General features: G+C 43.3%; 1 protein-coding gene across 1 annotated transcript in view; it reads left to right on the top strand.

The window, feature by feature from the left end:
• The first annotated feature begins 3290 nt into the window (after nucleotides 1-3290).
• EFNB2 (ephrin B2) overlaps nucleotides 3291-24016 on the top strand; it is a 45278-nt gene continuing 24552 nt past the window's right edge. The window contains exon 1 of the mRNA XM_058824816.1: nucleotides 3291-4165. Coding sequence (XP_058680799.1) covers nucleotides 4038-4165 — 128 coding nt within the window. The 5' untranslated portion in view covers nucleotides 3291-4037. The remainder of the gene's footprint in view (nucleotides 4166-24016) is intronic.

The following is a 24016-nucleotide window of genomic DNA, read 5'->3' as shown; positions in this document are numbered from 1 at the left end:
TGCGAAACCCGAAATGTCTGCCGGGACCTCCTCCTGAAACAGCCCCCAGAGAAGCGGCGGCCGAAGCCGCTTTCTAACTTCCGAGCACTTGTCGGCTTTTTTGCTTTGAAAACCCAGTCCCCAGCATTTACTCTCACGTTTCTCCCGTGTCCGAGGCGCTTCTTGGAAAGACAGGAGGCCGATGCAGCGGGCGCAGGGGTCGGGACCGGGGAAGGATTGCGATCGCTGCCCAGGGGCTCCGCGCCGCCGCAGCCCCTCCGAGCGCCGCCTGCCCCGCCCGGCCCCGGCCCCGGCCCCCGCCTCTTGGCCCGGCCCGGCCCTGCTCGGAGCCGTCGGTAACTGCGCGGCTCTGGAAGGGCCCTGCGGCCCGACCCAACCGCAGGGAGCGGATCCTCGGCCAAAAAGGCCGAGCAAAGTAGCCACCGAGCCCGCGTTTCTGTGGATATCTTAATCTTTATTGATTAGGTTATCTCGGAAGCAAGTGCCCAGTTTTGTCTTAGTTTTTACTGAAAAAAATATTTTATTAACTTGGATTTTTATACTCTTACAGTGTGCATCGGTAGGATGCTGGACAGTAGAGTAAAACAGCTGTATTTGCGTAAAAATGATTAGGCACTGGACAATAGAAGCCGTGTGATATATTTAGCTACGAGAGGATATTTTCAGACAATACCACGGCTCTTCATTTCCTCTGGTTTACTTAAAGCAAGGATACGAAGAGTTAGAGGTCACAGTTTACTCACCACTTCTACAAAACACCGCTCGTAACCTTTTGCTTCTAAACAAACAGAAGCAGCAGCATCACGAAATTGAGGTAGACCTATTTTACACGTCTCTGTTGCTGGAAGCATTTATCAGGCTCCGTGTTTACATTGCCTCACGACCGGCTACACACCACACATTTGTTTAAAAGTTTAATAATTAAGTACTTTCCTCCCCTTGCTGGTGAAGTTCTCCTTTGATGCCCCTTGGTGTGCATAGATACCTAAGCTCCCACTTGAGTGCTAAGTTTCCGTCCCGGGAATCAGATCCTTTTCCACCAAATTGCGTCGCCGGATCTGCAATTCCTTCCACATTGCAAATTAAATTTAATTAAGCAGTTTACTTAAAACGTATTCGATGTTTTGTGTGAAAAGCAAACTGATTTCCTTGTTTTCTTGAGTGGTAGATTTCATTAGAGAACTACCGAACACAATTAACTCAAAATCTATGGGGCTTCGAGCGCGCTTCCAATTTCTTTCCTCTGTGTTGCGAGCGGGAGGAGCGGGCTCTGCCAGGCTGAAACACCCGTTTAGTTCAAAAGGGGTCGAAAGAGAACGCTGGGTTCCAAAATTTACCCGGGAAATAAATTACAGTGTCAGTTATTTTCCTTATAAGAGCTTCTTGGCGTTCGTCTAAAAGTCGGACGAGTACCATCACGAAGCCGAATTTTAAGCGAATACACATATTTCTTCAGTAATAAAATTATGCAAAATTGGCTCTTTACTAGGGTTTTTGGTAGGATGTTCTTTGCATGCCTCGACTAATAGGTAGGGAAATGGCAGAAAAGAGCGCGGCAATTTACTGGGGTTTAACTTTTAATCCTTTCTGCAGATACTATTTTGGCAAGCAATCCCTACTGGAAGAAATTCGGTAACCCCCTCGATTTCACAGGAGCGACTATGCCATTTACACCACCCCTGTTTAGCCTCGGTACGGCTCTTGTCGCACACCCCTCGCGTGGGCCGCCTCTCCAGCCCGGTACCACCTCCCGGGGCAGCGGTACCGCCGCCCCGCTTGGCTTTTGCCGGTGGCTTTTGCCGGTGGAACGGCGTGGGCGCCGGAGCGGGCAGGAGGCGGGCGGGGGAGCGGCGGCGGGGACAGCCGCGGGGCAGCGCTCCCCCGGCGGAGGGCAGCGCCGGCCGCTAGTGGGCGCTGTGGCCCCGTGCAAGGGCCGCGGCAGCCGCGGCGTGTCGGGCTCCGAGCGCGGCGTCGGGAGCGCCCGCGAGCCCCCGGCGCCCTCCGCGCCTCCCGGGGGACCTGCGAGGCCGCGGGGAAAGCATCTCCAGCGCTGCCCGCAGGTAGCTCCCTCTGGCCAGAAAGTAATGATAGAATGAAATAAAAGGGCAAGGTGCCGTGTCATTGGGATACGCGGCGTCTGGAAACGAACTGTGTCCGAACCCCTTCCCCACGAAAATCTAGAGGGGAAGAAAGAGTCTCTGAGCAATAGCCAGAGAAAGGCGAGGGAATCCGCGGCCGGCCCTGGAGCCCTGCACTGCCCGCCGTTCTGCATCCCTCTGGAAGGTTCCGCATGTCCGACTCTTCTTTAATTCAGACGGCCCGTGACTAATTGTCGCGCAACCAGATAAACTTAGAAAACTCACAGAAGGGGGAGGAAGGCCGTGGGAAGGGCCGGTGGGAAGCTAGCGCGGAAGCACCCCCAGGCCTCCATCCCAGCAAGGAACCCGCAGAAAGTTGTGCGCGGAGCTCCGCGCCGGTGGAAACACGGCCCGGCCCTTTCCCGCGCCGCGCCGCGGAGGTGGCCGCTGCCGCGCAGCGCCCGCAGCCGCGCTCCCCCGGGGGGCTGCGCTCGCAGCGGCGGGCAGGGTGAGAGGGAGCCCCGCGCCTCCCGGCCCTGCCGCTCATCCCGCTCTTTGAACGGCAGCGTACTTGGGAAACAGTTTTAGCAAAGGCTGGGGTTTAGTGCTTATTTCTTTTATTTTCTCCTGATTTCGCTCCATCTGGGCCTGCCGCGCCCCCCGCACAGCCCCGCTGTGAGTCAGAGCGAGTGGACTCTCCCAGCACGGCGGGCAGCGGCCGCCCGCGGCGCGGCGGGGCCGGGGGGTGTTACCTGCCGGCCCGCTCGGCCGGGCTCGGCGCGGCCCCGCCCGCCGCTCGGCGGTAAGTGACAGGCGCGGCGCCCAACCAGCGCGGCGGCCCGCCGGCGGCCCTATGAGCGGCGGCGGCGGGGCAGCGGGGCCGCGCTTATATGGCTACGGCAGCGCGCTGCCGCTGGCCGCGCTCCTGCGCCGGGGACTCGCAGCGGCGGCATCGGAGGTTGGAAGCGCCGCGCTGGGAACGACGGTGGCTAGCGCCGCTTCTCTTCCCTCGCTCCATTCCTTCTCCTCCGCGGTGGGTTGCGCGTCGGCGCAAGTCCCGCGCCCGTCGTTCCTCTTGCTCAGTCAGCCGCCGCGGCGCGCACTGCAGGTCGCGCAACGGGAGAGGGACGATTTGACGCTGCGACCCCCCCACCCCCCCGTTTTGGTTTATTTTATTTTTTATTTTTGTAATCATTATTGTCCGTCCCTGTTTCTTTCCTTGCTCCGCTCCGTGGTCTTTGCCGACGACAAGGACAGCAGTGCCCCTCGGGGAAGCCGGAGCCCTGCGGATGCGTCTCCCTGGGACTGGGGGAGCTGACTCGGAGTGGATTTATTGACTCGCGGTTGCTTCCGAGCTGCCCGAAACAGCCCGAGCTGGTGCCCGTGCGGATTGCAAACTGCGGGGAGCAGTGAGAGACATACAGGAGGAGCCGCCCGCCGAAGCTTTTCCCCCCGACCCTTTTATTTCTCCCGCCGCCCTTTATTTTACCTCTTTTTAATTTATTTTTTGTTTTACTCCTTTTCACGCGGGCCTTAGAGCTGTGAACGCGTATGGCGCCCTGGATCCAAATGGGAGTTGGCAGTTTGAGTGGCATCTTCCAAGGCAGCCGGGAGACCCCCACTAAGAGGAAGGACTAAGGCGTTTGCTTTTTTTTTTTAATTTTTTTTTTTTCCTATTGCTGTTACTTCGGAGGTAGCTTGGATCTGACCTCACAGGAGATATTCCTACATGCGAGTGGCATACATGACTCAGTAGATCTGCTTGCAGTTCTCGCCAAGTGCATCGTCGACCCTTACTGATTTTTTTTTTTAATTTTTTAAATTATTCTTTTTTTCCTATCAATCATCCCGGCTGTTGGGATACCGGGCACCCACCCTGCTGTTGCTGCTCAGGTGCGTGGGAAGGCGCACGGCGGAGTTGGCGAGGCTCCGGGGAGGGACTCGGTGCCGCCTGCGACCATGGCAGCGCGGAGGCGAGATGCCTCCGCCTGGAAGTACTGCTGGGGAGCCGTGATGGTTTTATGCAGAACTGCACTGGCGCGGTCCATCGTTTTAGACCCCATATATTGGAATTCCTCTAACCCCAAGTAAGTTTCCATCCCGCTCCCGCCCGCCGTCTCCCCGGGGACCGGCGCTGTCCTCCGTGCGCGGGGGAGGGACGGGACGGTGCCGCAGGTCGGCCGCCGGCAGACACGGGGACGGGCGGAGTGCGCTAGCGGTGAGCGGCGGCGGCGGGGGCTCCGGCCTGGCCGGCAGCGGGATCCGGCTCTTCCCGGGGCCGGTGGTTCGTGTGACGGCGGAGCTGCCCCGTCGCCCCCTGCCCCTGGCGGGAGGGAGGAGGGAGGACCGGGGCGGCGGACCGGGGAGTGGTGCGGCGCTAGCAGGATAAAATCTGCGGGCAAAGTCCGGGCTCGCCCGGGCTGGAACAGCGGAGGAGCCGGGCTGCGCTGAGTTGCCAGGAAAGGGTGATACTCTCCAACTTCTCCGTCTGCAGATGCAAACTCATCCCATTGACTCCAGCGAAGTTACATCTGCTTATAACAGGGCTAAATTTGGTTGTGGAGTTGATGGTATCAAGGCACATGTCAGTGAGTAATGAACTAAGCATTACCCATCACACAACTTTATAGTGTCATTCTTCATTAACAAACCCAAGCGAAAATGCACATGCGTTCCCAGGACTTCACTTTTAAAGCTCACTTTTAAAAGAGATGCGTTATCTTAAAAAAAAAAAACCCTCTTTATTGCTGTTAGAAAGAGGAACTTTTTGAAAAGTGGGCTGTTCTAAAGAAAAGTCTCAGGCAGTGATGTAAAGCTACTTCTCTTTTGTCTCCTTGGATTTTTGACGTACAAAATGGAAGTTGGCTTTGTTCACTTGTGAGAGCCTCTGAACTTTTGTGATTAGAATCACTAGTTTAGAGAACAAAAATCACGATAGGAAGAAGTAGGACTCTAATGAGTTAAGAGAATTTTAAAGCAGAAATGGGTTAAAATAATTTTTATATGCATGCTCCATCTTCAGTTATATATGTTTAAAATTAAATCATATGCAATGTGTTAATTGAATTTAGCGTTTCCCATTAACTCCAGTAAGTACATGTCTTGTTTTCCCGGGGGAGTTTGTAGAGGAAATGTTAGGTGGTGATGAGACAAGTATGAATGGAGTATTTCCTGGATCAGGGATTAATCCTGCACAGGTGGCAGGATCTCTAGGACTTTGGTGAAGATTTCAAAGTTTGAATTAGGAGTAGCATCTCAAGTTTACCAAGTTACCTTGCCTTAGTCATCATCTATTGTTGCTTTCACTAAATGAAAAAATCACTACAGACTTCTGCCTGTATTATTTTAATACTTGCTCTGTTTCTCTTTACCGAGAAGTTTCCTAATATTTCTTAGAGAAAAAGAACTAAAAAAAAAAAGAAAGAAAGAAACTGGCAGGAGCGCGCTGGACTGCTCAATTCAAAGTCTTTATTTGTAATATTGATTGACAAATACTTATTTTGTATATGCATCAGGTGGGAAGCCTTTTAAAATTTACCTCCAGTCACTGGCTCAGCGCTTGCATGATGTTGCACAGCTGAAGCCTTTCTTTGGCTTAAGAAAGGCACGGCGTCACTGGGGAGGATGAAGCGGCCGGGCCGGTTATAAAGCGGGCTTTATAAGGCTGTTTAGGCTCTCGAAAGGCAAAGGCTGAGAGCCGGGGTTGCATGGCAGGAGTGGGCCTGCTGTGCTGGTGGAAAACAGCCTTGGCTCGGCCTAGGAGGAAGGGGAATGCTTTTGCATGGCAGGCCTCGCTGGGTTTGTGCCTACAGAGGTCACTCTTCCAAAGCAGAAGAGCCGGCTGCTCGGGGCTCTCCGCTGCCAGCCCCAACCTGCTTCGCTTCTTTTTTAACTTACCTTGATGGCTTTTATTAGCCATCAGTGAAACGAAAGCATCCGAGCAGCTGAATTCAGCCCATCTCACGGAGCCTGGGGATATGCTTCTTTTGTCAAACACGATTTGTGTTTCCATTTAGTTAATTCTAAGCTGTTTGATTACAAAAAAGGTTTGAATGTTGTTAATGGTAGATGTAATGATAATATCTAATTACTTTTTCAACTTAAATGCACGCTTAAAAATAGGTTGTGTTGCTGATGTAATTGAATTTTCTTGAGTGATTCATTGAGGCTTAATCACCACAGTGAAGAAGTACACTATTAAAATTAGTCTTTTCAATTGCTGGGGCTAGTGATTTATAGGCCTCTTGGAGGCCTGGAGTTCGAGGAGGCTTGCAAATGCATTCCTGACACTGCTGCTGGCGAGGCAGCTCTACCTCTCCCAGCAGAATTTCTTACTAATTCTTCTCACACTTGTTTTCCTGAAGGATCCCGAATAATTTCTCCTTAGAGAAGGTTGTCCTCACTCTGGATTCAAGCTGATTGTTAGCTTGGGAAGTAAAGCTGTTGAATAGATCTTGGCATGGTATAATAATAAAGCTCCTTTCTAGATTTGAAATAATAACTATCTTTGATGCTGGTTAATTTATTCAGGGAAGCTGTGCATTTAACTCTATTGAATGTCTCAAGGCAAAAATCTGCTGAACAGGTAGGCAGTTAAAATGGGAGAAGTTGTTAGGTTAATATAAAGTATGAAATAATGAATTTTAGGTTAAGGTGAGCGTGTAAACTGAAAGGGAGCGTTTTGCACTGAAGTCTAGGGGTTATAATTTCTAGCAGGTGGCTGGAATGGAGAGCATGCAGTAGCTATTGGAACACAGATCTCCCCTCCCTGGTCCCCCCTTATCTTTTTAGAAATCTGCTTTATTGCCTTGACCAGATCATGAGATTGAAGTGACCTCCATAAAATAATTATACCTGTGATTATATTGCTTCGTTGTTTTGGATGGTCTTGGCATACTTTAAAGACTTATCTGAAGAACTTTTAGATCATCTGATCTTGAAAACACAGAGGAAAAATAACTCTAGGTTTAACTCCTGTTGACACCTTTTAGTGGGAGAATTTCTGCCTGTGTTGTTTCTGCCAAGACAAGAAATGTATGCAGATAGCATGGATTACCTCAGTTTCGCCTCACAAGGGCTCTGCACTGCCTTTCACATGCAGGACCAGAGTAATGTTATGGGGCACCTTTCAGTGAAGTAGTAGGGAAATCTCATTCAAAAAAGCATCACTTATGTCTAATCGTCACTATTTCCCTGTGTGCTATGGGCCAGCGATCAAGGCGGGTCTCCTTAGTGACATGTGGAAGGTTATCCTCATAAGTGGTGCCTTTGACACTGATTAAGTTAGATTATATAGCTGTTTTTCTCTCCCTCTGATAACCAGTTATATATGGGATATTTCACAGCTTGCCTCTGAATGAATGCTAACATGTCAGAAACTGATAAAATAAACTACAATTGATGACCCTGCTAAATGTTCTATTCAGTAGTGTATAGACTAGTCTGCTTCTCATTGTATCTGAAATTCTTATTTTTGTAGGTAAACAAATGCACATTCACTACCGATTGAATAGCCCCTTGAACTATGCTCTGCAGTTTGCGTTTGGGTTAATCTTGTCGGTTTTAATACAGAGGGAAAAAAAGGAGAAAGCACCAGGGGTGGAATTGTTAGTGCTTTCACATCCACATTCCTCACATTTTGTCAGGATGATAAACTGTAGGTAATGGACAGCCCTTGTTTCACAGGACAGGCAAGCCAGCCAGAGCACAAAGAGCTTGCTAAAACGATATCACACAACATGTTTGGGAGGCTCTCAGTTAGACAGGAATTTATTTGGGAGTCCTGTGCTATGGGACTACACTTTCTAACCTATGCAATTACAGCTTCAAGCTGAAGAAACAGGAGTGGAAGGTTAAAATTGTTTAAACACATGCTCCTAAATTGTACCCAAAACATAGCTGTTGACACTTGGCATGCTAATAGATGGAGCAAGTGGTGGCTCCCAGTCAGTCCATTTGATAGTTCTGGCATTTGTAGCCAGGTCTCTGAAGCACAGGTGAATTAGCAAAATGATTTCAGAATAAACTGAAGGCCGATTTCTTGAGCTGGTTATTTTCCCCAGCCTTTCATAGGTAGAATATAATTGCTATATTATTTATAGTAATTATGTTAAAGCATGTTATCTGTAAGCTGTGCTACGTTATTTCACTTGGTTTAATGAAGTAATTGCCTTTAGAAAGGCTGTGACTAAAAGTCATGCTAAAATCACTTAAGTTCTCCCTCTTCCCACACATGAGAATGCCTTCCTCTGGGTTTTTTTTCCTTCTCCTTTTTTTTTCTTTTTTTTTTTTTTTTTTTTTTTTTTTTTTTTTTTTCCTTCCCTCTTACGTGTTCTATTGTAAGGAGATCACATTGCTTGAGGTGTGACACTCTGGATCCTCTCAAATTCGGCCAAGGTTGCTGGCCTGGGAGATGAGGAGCTGAGGTGGCTGCTCTGGCACGCTGGCATGGACAGGCCTTTCAGCCTGCGCAGCAGCCACAGGCAGGCCTCCTTTGGGGACCTTTTTTCCTTTATGATCTGGTCTTCGTGCATCGTGCAAACCTGCAGTACTTGAAAATGCTTGTTGCAAATGAGAAGAAAGTGTTCTTCTGAGAAAAAAATTAGTGATTAAAATGTTATTCATGTGTGCCTAATGTCTGTCTGCCTTGGCTTCTGACATAAAGAAACCTGTTTTTCTGGTCATTTATCATACATCTACATGGATTTGCTTATGAGCTCATTCTTTGTGAGGCGTTGTGGAAACTTACATAGGAATGTTAAACTGCTTGAAATATTTTGATTAAAATACTGAGTGACACAGTACGTGGACTTTTAACTAACACACTGTTGTCTTGAAGGAGGGGAAGTTTTTGTGGGGGGGTTGGGAAGGGAGCAGCAAGGGAGAAGAGTTTGTGGAGGAGTTGCATGAAAAAGCAGAGGAAGGGAGGATGGCAAATGGACAGTGTTAGAAGGGCTTGGAAAAATCTCCTGTGGCTTCATTGTCTCCTTAAAGCCAGAGAGCACAAAGACAAATGCAGTTCAGCCTTTCTCCCATGATGGAAAATGTAAACCGTTGACACAGCTCCCATGTTTAACTTGTTTAATTCTCATTTTAAATTCAGTACTATACCAGCCGTGTGAACTCTGAAGATTTCTTTAGTAATCCATTTTGTAGTTCCGAATCAAAAACAAAGTGAAAAGGTCTGACACAATTTGCTTTTATTTTTAGGCAAATCAACCCTGGTCATAGTTAATAAGGGGATTACAACCCAGACTAGGTCTTTACAGATGTAATGTAAATCAAGGGCAGAGTATAAAGAAACTGATCCCTTTTGATTGAAGTATGGTAAAAAGGCATAGAGAAACTAGCAGCAGTAATCTGATTGTATGGCAATAAAACCACCATTTTCTGTCTTTCAGATAAAAATAATGTGGTAAATCCATGCAGTTCATAAGATGTAAAGGCAGATAAAGGGTGATGCCATGGCAACATATAGATTAGCTTGATGTTAGAAATGACACGTCTCTGAAAGGGGTGTTATAAACTAAGGGCCTTGCTCCGGGCTGTAAGGTATTATGTGAAAACCGCACAAAACTTGGGGGCCGGGATTAGGAACTATGAAAGGCCTACTTGTGGCTTGGGGTGGTTGGAGCGGTGAAGAAAAGCTGCTCAGTTCTTGCTCATTGGTGGTGTATAATATGGTAAAGATAGATTTCATTTACTGCTTTTTGCCGAGATGGGGGCCGATTAAAACTTGAGATGGTTGCAGTTGTGAGGTGTGGAAGATTCTCATTTTTAACTCCTGCCCTAGCAGCAGCCTTTCTGAAGAATTGGCTGCACTTGGGATTTGTTGCCTTAATCTGTTTGGGCTTCGGGCAGGAGCATACTGGCAAGGCACAGAGAACAGAGGGGAGAGCTGGTATTGGGGTTATCTGGAAGGAAAACAGAGAGCTTTTGATTTCAGCTGTGTTTTTGTTTGTGGTCTCCATCTCACACTCCATGGGAGCAGCAAAGATAAACATGCTGCATTGTCTGTGCCTAGGCCAGGTGATACTTTAGCATCTCTTGTGTTTCCTATCCTGCAAAAATATAAAAGAAAAAAAAACAACTGAAAAACCAAAAACCGAACAACCACAAACAAACCAGCATCCATTCCTATTTACCAGTCAAGCTGTAGATAACCAAATGTTTCTGGCTCAGTCTCTACGTGGTGTTTATTTCCGAAAGGCTGGCTGAAATCTAGAAATGAGATAAGCATCTGCCTCCCCCCCTTCCCCTCCTCCCCAGCCAACTTACAATCACTGGGATGAGTAGTTTGCTGTCAGCCCCTTGAGTTCAGCCGGCAGACAATATAGCTATTGTTTAATCATTTATTTTAAATGATCTGCAGCTGTAAAGGTAGTGATATACCTCTCCTAGTGCAGCTACTTGGATGTGGTTTTTCTTGCTTTTTCTCTTAAAGAGCCTTTAAATAGTTAATACTTGCTTTTCTACCCAACTGACAACCCTCAACGCCCACAATTTAAAGTCAGCATTACATTGCAAATCAGGGGTACGATTCAAATGAGAAATATCTACTTTATTGCCGTTCATTTGTCTGCAAAGAGGGGAGAAGAAAGCACTCTGCATTTGTTAAGCGCAGTCTAGACACAAGGGGAAAAAACACCGAAGCCTACAATAACAGTTGTGTCTTTCTTTACTGGGAAGGAGCCTGGGATGAGCTCGGCAAAATGGAATTCATGCTGTTTGTTTGGCAGTGGCTTGGACACTTTTAAAGTGGATTTGGTTTGGGTTTTTTTTTTTTTTCTTTGTTTGATTATTCCAGGGTTTTTTATATGAAGATGTTAATTACATGCTTGACTTTATCATTCTTATCCTATCCAATAGTATGCTGGAAATCTTCACGATTCTGACTGAAAAGGGGACTCCAGACCCCAAACTGTCAAGCTGCTGATGTGATTTAACAAATGAAAAATTAACAAGTGCATATAGGGAGCCGAACGGATTGGCAGAATTCACAGGACCTGAAGTGCTCAGATGGGTTTCCTGTGTTGAAACTTAACCTTCACAAATCTATAGCAAAAGATCCAATTCATTTGCTGAAATTCTCCAAAGCACAGGGGCAACCTCATCTAATTTACAGGCCGGTCACATTCAAGCACCTTGCATTCTGCATTTGACAATGATTGCTAATGGGCCATTCAACTAAAGTATTTGCTTGTTAACAGGGAACAGAGCATGATAAATGTCCAGCAAGCTTGCAGCCTCCTTCGGCTTTTCAAATGCAGACTGGTGCATATTTATGGCAGGCAAATGACAAAGGGGGAAGCTGAATTACTCTGGCCTTATGCTTTCTGTTCGAACAAGGGTTAAAGTAATTAAAGAAATAATGCAAAAACGATGTCCTTTGTTTGCCCACCATTATCCAAAGTTTAGCTTTCGAACCTGCCTGTCATGTCACATCTCAGAAATGTCCCAGATAAGGCAGGACAGGTTTGGCAGGGCACAGAGAGAGATGGAGAATCATCTATGAAGAGCATCCTGGACAGTGGACCCCAGCTCTCCCTGCATCCAGAGTCTTTCCCCTCCCAGGTCCCCCTCACCTTAAGGAGTTTTCACTGATAGAAGCTCGAAGGTGTATTTAAAACAGAGATTTTTTCAGTTTTCACTCCTGTTCCCTAAACGGGGGGAAAAAAACCCCGACACTGAAGCGTGGACAGGCTTTGAGAAAACACGTACATTGAGCTCAGTATGTTTCTGGAAGCCAGGTATGAAAACAAAATGGCAGAACAAAAACCAGTTTTGCATTGCTCCTCCACCCCCAGATAGACTTAAGACCCAAAAAAGATAAAACATGCACACAGAAATCTCCTAAACTTGAAGTGTCTTCAGTGTAATTTTGAATTATCTGGGTTGGGGTTTTTTTTTGTTATCATTTTTGTCCCTGTAAATTCAGGTTTAATCTTAGCATATCTAGTGGTCGTTCAACTTCATGAAAATGCCTCCAGTGACTTCAGTGAGTACTGCAAGTCCTGCAAGCCTGAAAGGGCTTCACATTATAATTATTTTTCATTATAGGCAAAATTTAAACTTTCTTGTTATGAAAAAATTCTTTAATTTTACTCCAGGAAAGAGAATGTACAGATGATTTTTTTTTCTGTTAGCGGTGATGCAGAGAACTTTCCTTTGATGTGATTATATACATTGTCAAAGACAGCAAATAGGGCAGGACCTCTATCTTTTTTGGCAATCCTGGCCAGCCAACACCCAGTGTTTATTGAGGTATCAGCATGATAATTATAATGCAGCTGATTTAAACTTTGATGTAATAGTCTATGCTTTCTTCTGGTTTTAAACATAAGTTCCAAGCCAAAAAAGATAAAGGTTGGTAGAGGATTGTGTTGCTAGGTGAATCATTCCTGATGTATGACATATACATAACTATAAGATGGGTTTCCTACCTGTAGTGTTCTTTTAAAAATGTCTCATGGGTGATGGCTAAAATAGGATTTACAAAACTTTGGTAGGATCAGAGCTTTGTATGCTTTAAAGGAAAGTCAAATTTTACATGTGTCAACGGAAAACAAGAAATTATTTGGCTTGTTTTACACAGCAGGATAGGTTAGATAGTGAAATTATGTTAGGCTGAAAAATTTGTGATGCTGCAAATTGCTTCTCACTGTTTTCTTAGCTTCTGTTTGAATAGGGCTTTTATTTATGTACCCAAACCAGAGAACAGCAATGGGGAAGGTGAATGCTGCACTGTAAAGAGAAGTGTGTTTTAAAGCTAATAAGAGTGATTTGAAATTTTATTTTCATTATTATTATTATTGTTAGTTAAAACCCAGTCTCACTTGAATGCTGTTTTATTTTGGATTGGGAGTTCTGCCAGACTCCAGCCTGTCAGAGCTAAGAAGACTCAAATCAAGTCCAGGCCTATTTCTGCAGCAAACGGGAATCCTGGCTCCTTGCCTGCAGATTCATTCAGGAAGACCCATCTGGCTTTTGATGTTCTCCAAGTTTGAAGCAGTTTGTTTAAGGAACCTATGCAGTGAGCACTGGTGGAAGCACACATAACTGCGCTTCTTCTGACTCCTCGTCAGCGGTGCATCGTTTCACAGTTTCATTTTTGCTTGGTGCTTGCCATCTGCTTACCTACTGCCTGAGCAGCAGTTGGTTTCTATACCTGACTAGATGAAAGTGTAAATTTGGAGTTGGGAACATCTTGACTCCTTTTGAGGATTTGCAGTCCCACAGCATTCTCTGTCCACACTTCAGTTGCTTTCCTCATGTTTAATTAATTTCAGTTTAGTTCAAAAGCTGGCAGCTTAATCACTGCACAGCACTTTACCTTCAGGTTGTTGGGGGGTTTCTTTTTCCAGGGTGTTTTTCTGAGCTGAACAGATTAGCTGAACAGGGAAAGTCACATTGGCATACAGATTACTTCACTGCTTGAAAAAAAATATTAAAAAGGTGTAATCATTCTTTGTATCAGATAGTTTTCAGGCACCTTTCAAAGAAAACCAAAAGCCGCATATTAGATTTTTAGCATATTGTAGTCTTCCATTCTGTGGATCAGTGTGTGACAGACACCAAGGCAAGCAGGACTGCACTGTGCTCCTACAGCCTGACTTGGGAAGCTGTCCTTATTCAGAAAAGCTCATGACGAGCATGTGCTGAATGCTTAATATTTTTGCTGAAGCAGGACGAATTAAGCATGAGCTGTCTTGAACCAAGGCCAGTGTAAGAGGTTTTTTGGGGTTGGACAAATACAGATCTCTCCAAAGCTTTGTTGGCTTTATTAAAATCAGAAAGTGATGTCAGAAGCTACATCCCTGTCTGCATTTGGAAAGAGATCTATAGCTTGCCAGTAGTCAGTGTGTCCCTTGTGCCAGCTGGGAGGTCAAGCAGGTCTATCAGCTGTGCCTCTGGAGTGTGGCTGCACAGGTAGCCCTGCTTCAACTGAATTTTCTGCACATTTTTTAGCTCACTGTTTGGTGTAATGCCAAACTGATCACTGAGAGAGACCTGAGAGTCCAGGTTTCCCCCTGCACGAGAAGGGTGCACTGGCTGAGCCTCCCTGCAGTAGAGGCAGGGCAGTGGGCTAAAACTGAGTGGCTGGATCTCCTGTTAGCCCCAGCTTTCTGCTGAACCCCTCCAGTGGACTCTTCTATCTGGGGCAGGATTGTCAGTTGTGTCAAATGCATATTTTTGATGTTTACAGAATTTTTTAAAGTACTCTGTTGTCAGTTTAGCTTCATTTCAGAGGCTCAGATGTAGTGGGCCAAAATCTTATTTCTTTGTAGGTCAGATATTACTAGTGCCTTGAAGGTAGCTGTGGCCACCTGGTTTTATTCTGCTTCTGCACGTCAGTCAAACCTTGGGAAAATTGGTACTTGATGTAGGAACATAGGATCTTTGTGCTTGCAAGTGGCTGAATCTTGGGTTTAATGTAAGAAGCAAGTGCAGACTGATTATAGGTATCCCATTTGGATTTATGCTCAAGGCCATTTTCTCCTTGGCATAAAAATGATTTGCCAAAAAAGGATTGTTTGTTACACAATTCTGCTACTGATTTGGCATAACTTTTCCTGAAAGTTGTGAGTTAACAATTTGTTCTACTTCCAGTGTTTACTTATTCAGGCAAATGGTATGCAATAATACATTTTTTAACAACTGCAAAGTAGATGAAATTCTGTCTTTGAATTGGAGATACAATCACCGATTATTAATGTCTCATCAACTAACAAGACAGTCCCCGCCCTCTTTTATAGACTTTGCTTGGAGCATGTCTTGAAACAAGACGGTACAGGTGTGAGCAAACTGTAGTTAAGAGAAGGAAGACTGCAAACTTTGGTTGGCATCCTTATATTGTGGCTGACATAAAAAGTTTGTTTTTCTAACAGGAATGGTAGAGAAGAGCACAGAATAGCACAGCAATAGAACAGTCTGGTTTGCACTTTTCAAAAAGTAGTTCTTTGGCAAATGCCAGCTGCTCTCTGTTAGCTTTCTAAAAGCAAAGGCTTTACTGACTTGTGTAAGAAACACACATGGTTTGGTTTGACTTTCTGTTCCATGCTAACTACTGCTCTGTGTCATTTCCATAAAGTGCCATCTCTTGGGTTTGGCACACCCTGCCCCTGTGAGCACAAGTCAAGTAGAGCAGTGGTTTTGTGTTGAGCTGAATTCATGGCACAGATTTTTTTTATTATTTCTTTTTTTGTTGTTGTTGGTTTTGGTTTTTTTCCCTCCAAAATTCAAACCATATAAATCCCTGATTATCTTTGCCATTAGAGCAAAGAGCTACTTTAATATTCCCAGTAGCATATTTTGAACAACAATTCTTTAATTAAAACAACATTGGTCTCTTCCTGTGTTTCATGGCTAGCAAATGAGAGAAAACACCAGTGTTAATATCAAAGGGAGTCAGTTTTCATTACAGTAATGGTTCAATTGTGCAATGCTGTAGGCACTGAAATTTAATATTATTGTGACTTGTATTGTAATTGTAGGATGACAGAGGAAAATGGATTAAGTTTAAATGTAAGTGTACACAGCAGCACATGGACTTTTTCAATTGGAAGCCGAGGGTTGGTGCAGGATGGGTCCCCCTCTGGCTCTGTCATAATGAATTAGTATTTTGTAAATAACTGGACACTAGACTATAGATTTATTACCTTTTGCAGATCTACGTGGACACACACAGACATACCTCGATTCTGTAGTGGCTGTAATTGCAGTGCAGAGTTGCAGAACGGGTTTATGCCTTTAGGCTTGCCGGGTATTTGAATGTCTAGGCTTCTTGTCTTCACCTTTCATGGAAATATTCTTGCCTGCCAGTTTGTGAAGTTTTGTTCTGAAGGATACACCCATCCTTTTAGTTCAGGCATTACTAACATATGCATGGCCTCAGACTCGAAAGCCCTTTGTCATCCTGATGAATAAACCAAATTCAAGTTGCAGATGATCTTTGCTTTAGAAAATTATGCTAGAGACAACAAGTGTTAATGAGCAATATCCCCCTCTTTTCCAGTCACCCATAAACATTCAGATTGCAATGGAAGACAGCAATTTAAACCATCCATTACTGATCTCTCCCTGCAAGATTAAGGACAATGAAAGCTAAATGTTTCATTTGTTTGCAGTGTAGGCAAGTGGAAGATGTCCCTAAAGCAGTGCCTGAGAGTGTATTAGTGACTAAACATGATGCCCTGTAGTTCTACCCCATATCTTCACACTCTTTCCTCAGATGTATGCTCACACTGAAACCTGTTCTAATGTTAAAGTGCAAAAGGGGGCAGTAAAGTGCTATCAAAAAAAATGTTTATTTTTATGGCTACTTTTGTGGCAAAAGTTGCATTTCTCAATAGGCTTATAATTGCCATATTAAAATAATGATCACAAGAATATCTTCTGTTTGAAAGGCTTACAGACGTTGCCAAAGTGTATCATTAAGTCTTGTGGAAGTAGTGTTTGTCCTGTGTATTTCCATATACTTCTGTCCTTGAATGGAGCCCTGAAACATGCTACCTATTTGGAAAGAATCAAAGGCAGGAAACTTTCTTCAGATATATTTAGGACCTAGCTATATGAAGCACTTCTGAAAGAATTCCAGCTTTGCTAATCATCTCTGATTCTCATGTTGTGCATTACTTAGCGCCACGTTTCTGGAGAAAGCAAAATGAAAAGAATGCTGAGGCTAGGGGTTTCTGCTTGAAGTACTGAAGTGTGTAGTGGTGGCATGGGTCAAGAGTTGGGCTCTCATCCAGACCCGCATGCATCATTTGTCAAGAGGTAACTAGAAAGAGCAACTAATTACAATGCACCTACTGAGTGTTTTTTCTTTCAGAAATTTCTCAGAGTAAGCCATTTATACAGACTGGCTGCTGCTTTCCACTGCAGCCACTTGCAGTTTTTAAACTCTACACAGAAAGCACATTTCTGTTGAAATGAAACGAAACAAGAAGGAGCATGTGCCTGTGTGTTTCCGTGCTTTTGTACGAGAGCAAGTGAGCAATGATTCCATTTGCTGAAGCTGACTAAGTCCAGCAGTGTTGTGAGGTTCATATTTCTGTAAATGCTGATGAAATGTTAATATAATACACTTTAAAATAGAACACTGGTCATACTCAACCTTTTTTTTTTTTTTTTGCTCCTTACTTAAAAGACTCATGAAGCACATTAGTGGTTCTTTTGTGGTAACAGGAATTGATTTAGTAAATGGATCAGAATTCTCTGGTGCTTTAAGTACTTTAAGCAGAGCAGTAATGGCTTTCTGCATTAATACAAAAAGTTAATGGCTATTAATAGTCCCTTATGTGGAGGTCATATATGAAAACTGAATATAAAATCTATATATTTTTTTAAATCCATAGATTTAGTAAAGGATTGGATTGCATATCTATGCAACATTTCAGGCCTTGCCCATGTGGCAAATGTTCTGAGCCAGGTTTCACGTTCTTGTGCAAAAAACCCATTGCACAGGAAAAGACAAATAAGCGTTTGCTCTTGTAAGATTTTTAAGGCAAGGAAAAACATGACTGACTTTTACGTGGGGAAACACAAGTATTTAGTTTTGCACTCTAGGTTTAGTAGGGATGGAGGGGTAAAACACTAGCTGGTTTGAATGTTTTACTTATGTATGTGGATTTTTTTGCTTTTTTTCCTGTGTGTGAGAGCCAAAGCAGCAAGGGAAAGGGCAACTTTCCAGCAAAGCTGAGCCACCTCTGGCACGCGGAGATGACATCCCTTTGGAACAGATACGCTGCCTAACAGCAAAACCCTTCTGGCAGCTGCTCACCAGGTGGCTGAAGGCAGGATGGAGGGCTGGGGAAAGGGGGCTCTTGGTGCCCCGTGTTTGTGGTCACTCCAAGATGCCATGATCCCAGCCTGAGAGGACATGATTCCCTGGAGAGGGACTGCACAGTGACCTGCCTCTGCTGGAGCCCAGGGCTGGGGTAGCCTTGAAGGGCAGTCTGCTGCATTTGCTTTGGGGTGCTTACTTTGTATGAAGAACGAGATCACATCTGTAACCTCACACATCACAGCTTCTGAGGAAGCAGATTTTCTCCTTGAGTGTCTCCAATAAGATGTGCTGGGTTGCAGGTGACCTTCCATATACGTGAAGGGTGAAAGGGGTACGTTTTTGCAAAATATCACCTCGTGGCTGCAGGGTTTGTGCTCTCTCAAGTGCAAGGCACCTTTAGACTTGGGATGATTCTAAGCTGAGTGGAATGAAAAAGTGTCTGTATTTCTGCAAGAGCGCTAGTCATAAGAGTTATTTGTTGAAGGAAGCTTGTGACAGATCCAGGAGACCAGCTAGGGCATTTTCTGATGTGTTTGAAGATGAATGGTGTCTGTGGGTATCTCTGTACAGTAGAAGCTCTGTGCCTTTAGAACTGTGATGTGATGGTACAATTTGACTGTCAAATCCAGCAGGTCCATGCAAAAGAATATTTCCTTTGCAGAGAAGCATATGCACTCTAAGCCCATCCTTGGTTTACACGTATTAGAAATCCCTTGTATTTTAAATGCTTTCCTCTAGTGTTTTGCTATAGGTAGTGCAGTGAATGGATAAATGAAAATTTAAATTTAAATGAAAATTTAAATTAAAATTTCATACATGTTCCTTATTCCCTGTCCACTAAAAATTTTGATAAAATATAATAATGCTACAGAATCATTCTTGTGTTAGCTATTAAGATTTCACTTGCAAACATACTGCATCATTTTGACCTACTGAAGTAAATGGAAGTCCTGAAACTGATGTAAGAATAGGTCCAGAAAAAGGCACCAAGACCAGTGCCCATTTGCATGGCTATTTGTGGCACATGAAATGGTGGCACCACTGACATGTTGTGTCCAGCGTTGTGATTAAAACAATATAAAACCTTTACCATTCCCTTTTTCAGCGCACTGCAAGCATTTGGCCCAGGTAGTCTGAAAGGAGATGGGCTCTTTTAGAGGTGAGGAAGAGTGAGGAGAATAAGGTACCCCAAATCCTAGAATGGAGATCAGCTATGGTTTCAGGGAACTCTTTCAAAGCAGTTATGAGTTTGCTGTGGGTTTATTTCAGGGGAGCCTGAACATAGGTTTTTCCCTTACAGTAGAAGTGAGAAATACAGGACTTGCTGCTTTACCAACTCATGTTATAATATTTCTTAATTTGGCTTTGTATAATGTGGTACTTGCCATTAAAGATCTTAAGGGATGAGCGTGAATATATTTGTTTATTTATTTGTTTGAATTCCTTTTAGTTGCTAGCCTGCAAGTTCCCATTAACGCCAGCAGCTATTCCTTACATAAATTGTTTCATTAACTGTGTGGAAAAATGTTACATATAAATAAAGGTTAGCAGATTAAACTTCTTCAATTTTATTTAAATTCAAAAACATCCCTGTTTAGCATGTTGTGTAAAACTTTCCTGTAGTATTAAAATGATTTAATAAGACTGCACTGGTAAAGAAAAGTAGCTTCCAAAACTCACTTAAAAGAATTCTAATAATACGAAATGCTATGCTTTTTTTGCTCTCAAAGTTTCATTTACTAGTCTGTGTATAAAGCCAGTCTGTCATCTTGCTGTGTCACACTATGGTATTGTTTCTTGCAAAGATTTTGCAGAAGCGTAGTGCCTTTTTTCCTCATAAAATTATGTACCCATTTTAAGGCAGACTCCACATTAATCTTTTTTTGATGAAGCTTGTCTTTCTGTCTGTCCACAGCAGTTACTGATCATGTTCTCATTGAATTCATGTTCACTTAATCTATTTAAAGTCGAGAGAGATGAGTCCTATAAAATCACTGCTTCTGCACAAAAAGCATTTACAGCCAGGTGTATACCTTATATGCACGTGCATATTTTTGTACCTGGTATTGAATATGACAAAAACCAACATGAAAGTTTTGTGTAGAGCTTTTGCAGAGAGCTCTGATCTTTGTTTTCGGATTTTATGCAATGCAGTGTTTATGGGAAACAGGAAATTGTTTTTCTGCTACTTCACTGAAATCACTAGCCTTTTCCTGAAAATTCTCTTTGCTTGCATCAAGCTGGTAAGACTTTTGCCTTGCTTAAATATCTCTCCGGTGGACTAAGTGATATTTGAAATATGAATGTTGTTGTTTTCTCAAAAGTCAGATGATTAATACATATACTAATTTAAAAACATTCTTTAGACAGTAAGGACTTGATGTGGAATGTAATTCTGTATTCTGTTTCAGTTTGCAGTTTTATAAGTAACGGACTAACATACTGTGTTATTAGTATTCATGATATTTCCTTAATAAACTTTTCAATGAGTAACTTTAGAGTCAGGCTCATAGTTAAAACTTCATAAAGTTAAGTGGGTAGGATTCCCCAACAGTAGGTTTCAGGCTGCATTTTAAGAAGCGTCTTGATTGTTCACATTTTTAGGATTATTTTTGTGACGTTAATTTAAAGCTAACTGCCTACACCAATTAGTTTGGGTAAGTTATTAAAGCACAGAAATTTGGCACTGCCTCTCCAGTTAAATATACAAGCCTTGCATCAAGTACTAACATGCTTTCTAAAATCATATTTATTTTATAATTACTAGAATGTAGTTAAAGCTAAGTGTGCATGTATATATTTATAGTATATGTACATATATGTATGTGTCTAGTTTCACAAGTTGGAAAAACCCTGACAAAATATAGGGTTACATCACTCAATACTGATTAACAAAATCTCTTAAGAATTTATTTCTCTTAAGAATTTTTTCTGCAGGTAATTTTACAATTTCAGAATTTTCTGAAATTTTCTTATACTAAGAAATGATAGAATATTCTCAATGAATGAGTGTCAGCAAGTTAAGTTCTACTTTTTTTTGAGAGAGAGTTTCCTATTATGAGGTTAGGCAAGTTTGAGTGGTTATCATTAAGCAAAATTCCTTTGTAATTAATATGGTTGAATATGCTAAGTTTCTCTAAACAATAAGTCAATTCTTAAGAAATTCTTGGTAAACTAATATACTTTTAAAAAAATATATATAAAATTTCACAATCAAATTTAACTTCTTGAAGACTTTGACAAGTAAGGTTGCATTATTGCCAGAAACTGCTGCTGACACTCAAGTGTGGTAGATAAAATCATTGAAGTATTGGTGTGAGCAGGGAATGAACCACTCTGTTCCCAATTTCTTTTTGTGTTGCTGTGACTTTTTGGTCAAGTGCAATAATTACTTTTCAAAAGGTTTGGGATCTCTGCAAGGTGGTGTTATTTGATGAGCTGCATGACTAGTTGGACATGTGGGAGGGATTCATATCCATGGGCTTTTGCACAGATGTCAAATGTCGCCCACAATGCACCAGTTTAGGGCTGACAGTAAAAATGCCATCTGTATTGAAAAGTGCCAGACAGAAAGTGCATGAATTTCATCATACAGCTTATATGGTACTTAATATACTTTTCTGTGCTTTCTCACAGCAGGCACCAGGATTATTTATTGTGAGCAGGATTTTTCAAATGCTCCAAGAGTCTCTCTGTATCTGACTGCTGACAGAAATGAGTTGGGAAGCTTGCTAAGCTTTTCTTCTAAGTTTTTGTTGGGATCCAGGGGCCTGTGTTGGTGTTTAAGTTCTGCAGTAAATCATACTTAGAGCTGAAATGCGGAAAGTTAGAAGCTTTTTATAGAAAGCAGTGGTTCCAGTGCTGGCACTGTCCTGACTACTTGGAGAGCATGTCACTGTCCCAAGCCATCATTGAAATAACAGCCTCTACAGGATCAGTCCCAGGATTCTGGAAACACCTTGCTTCATCTTTATTATAGCTCTGTTTTGACGTGGGAAAAAAATGAAGGCACATTTTGATCAGACTTTTAAAGCCGTTTTGTTAATTTTTATAGACACCATCCTGCAAACATTTCATCAAGCCTTGATGCTACTTTGGAATACTTAAGACAACATCAACACTTGCTGATGTTGAAGAAATGAAGACTCAGGATCAATCCTGATGCTTTTTAACCTCCACCAAGGCTGAATGTACATTGTCCTTTCTTTTTTCTTTTTTTTTTTCCCATAGAAAGTCTTCAAAAATAGGATCATAAAACAGTAGTCTTAATCCTTCTGACATTTCATAAATAGCTTCAGAAAATGCTTAGTACCCAGCAAATGATTTAAAGTCTTTATAAAAAGTACAGTAGCAAAAGTACTACACAAATGCGGGGATAATAATCATGCCTACGACTAATCAGCCACTGTAAGTTTTGTGGTTGAACTGAAATGCATGAGGTGAAACTTCTTTATTAACTCCATCCATATTTGGGCTTTGTTGTTGTAAGAAAATAAGGAAAGTAAATTGGAAAAATATCTCTCCTAGCAAAGGTCATGATCAAAACTGCAAAGTGTGGAAAAATTTCAATACAATCAAATTCTCAGATTAATCCTTGCATTTTAAGCCTTTTTGCTTCCCTAATCCTATCAGCGTTAGATCCTACAAGTTCAGACACTCAAGTAGAAGGAGATTTACTGAGTTTAGTTCTAAAACTGTACAGACTTCAGAGTCATAGCACGAATATTCCCTGCCATAAAGTCTAACAAGTGCATTCATTTAAAGCTCTTGTAAAATGTAGTTTTAGCTGTCTGTTGGGGACAGTTCTGTCTTCTACCTTTTATGGGACAATTCCTGGCTGAAACTAAGGCTCACAAGTGTGCCCTCTTTCCTGTAGATGTTTCTGAGGATTGCCTGGCATACCATCTCTCAACCCATCCTGTTTGTGCCCAGAGTTTGCATGGAGAACATTCACTGTGGCTGCTACATGTATACACACAAAGTCTAAAATTAGCATCAGTGTCTTTCGGTTCTTAGGGCAGATTTTAGGTTATATTATTGATAATGATGGACAGGTACATTTATCTAACCTTAAGAATTTCATATTTTTTATGTATGGGAATCTAACTTGATTAACTTACAAGCAAAGATTCAGTCCTTTGAAATCTCAGGTTTCCTATTACACAGTCCTGTTATGTGAAGAAGAATTGCTGGCAAGAAGAAGTATTTGCAGTGGGATCATACAGTGACCAGCCTTTGTCCTGGCCCACAGATGGGGGAATATGAGTGATTGTCATCTTCCTGATACAGCAGTGCTGCACAAGAGCAAAGCTAAAATGGGGCTGTGGTCAGACAAGGTGGTAAAATCAGTCACAGGTGACGCAGGTCGGCTTGGAAACTCTGTCCCTTTGCTTTTGCCTGGTCAGAGTTGATCCCTGAGGAGAGCCAAAATCTGAGTATATGCCGCTCCCTTGGGAATTTGCTGGCTGGGATCCTCCTCAGTTGTAGGATCGTAGAATTGTTCAGGTTGGAATAGGCTTGTAAGACCATCAAGTTGAGCTGTTAACCCAGCACTGCTGGGTTCACCACTAAACCACATCCCTAGGTGCCACATCTACACACACTTGTGGTTGTCCTTCAGCAGGCTGGTAACTCCGAGAAGGATGCATTCCCACCTTCCCATTTGTTTGACCATTTCAGCTTTCCGGAGGCCGTAGTCGCTGCATTCCTTTGGCATGTCTGAAAACTGGAGGAGGAGGCGCAGCTTTGCCCTGTCTCCACTTCAGTCTCTGTTTGAACAGCCGTGGCCAAGCCCAGTTTCTGCAGTCTGGAAATTACGCTGCACAGCACAAAAGAGCGCAGTGATTTATACATCAACAGTCGCTTTTCTTGCCATAACATTTCATTGTTCTGGTTCCCCAAATCTGTAATTACGCGTCTTTGTCCTGCTACGTGCTGCTTCATAACAAATATAATTCTTACACTGGCTTTGTGAGTGAAAATAATCCTGCTTCAATTAGCACAGATCATAAACTTGAATTGTGTGGAGCAAGCAGTTGTAAATGATGGATTGGAAATTTGGGGCGTTGCATCATGCTTTAATTTAGTGGGTTCTCCCCCACCAGTACTTCATGCTGGTGGCTCCTTTTGCCAAGCCAGAGGTTGGAGGTCA

The sequence above is a fragment of the Ammospiza caudacuta genome, chromosome 2 (assembly GCF_027887145.1).
Source record: "Ammospiza caudacuta isolate bAmmCau1 chromosome 2, bAmmCau1.pri, whole genome shotgun sequence".
Classification (NCBI taxonomy): domain Eukaryota; kingdom Metazoa; phylum Chordata; class Aves; order Passeriformes; family Passerellidae; genus Ammospiza; species Ammospiza caudacuta.
Note: the sequence above shows the minus strand (reverse complement) of the source record. Positions and strands in the feature narration are given on the sequence as shown.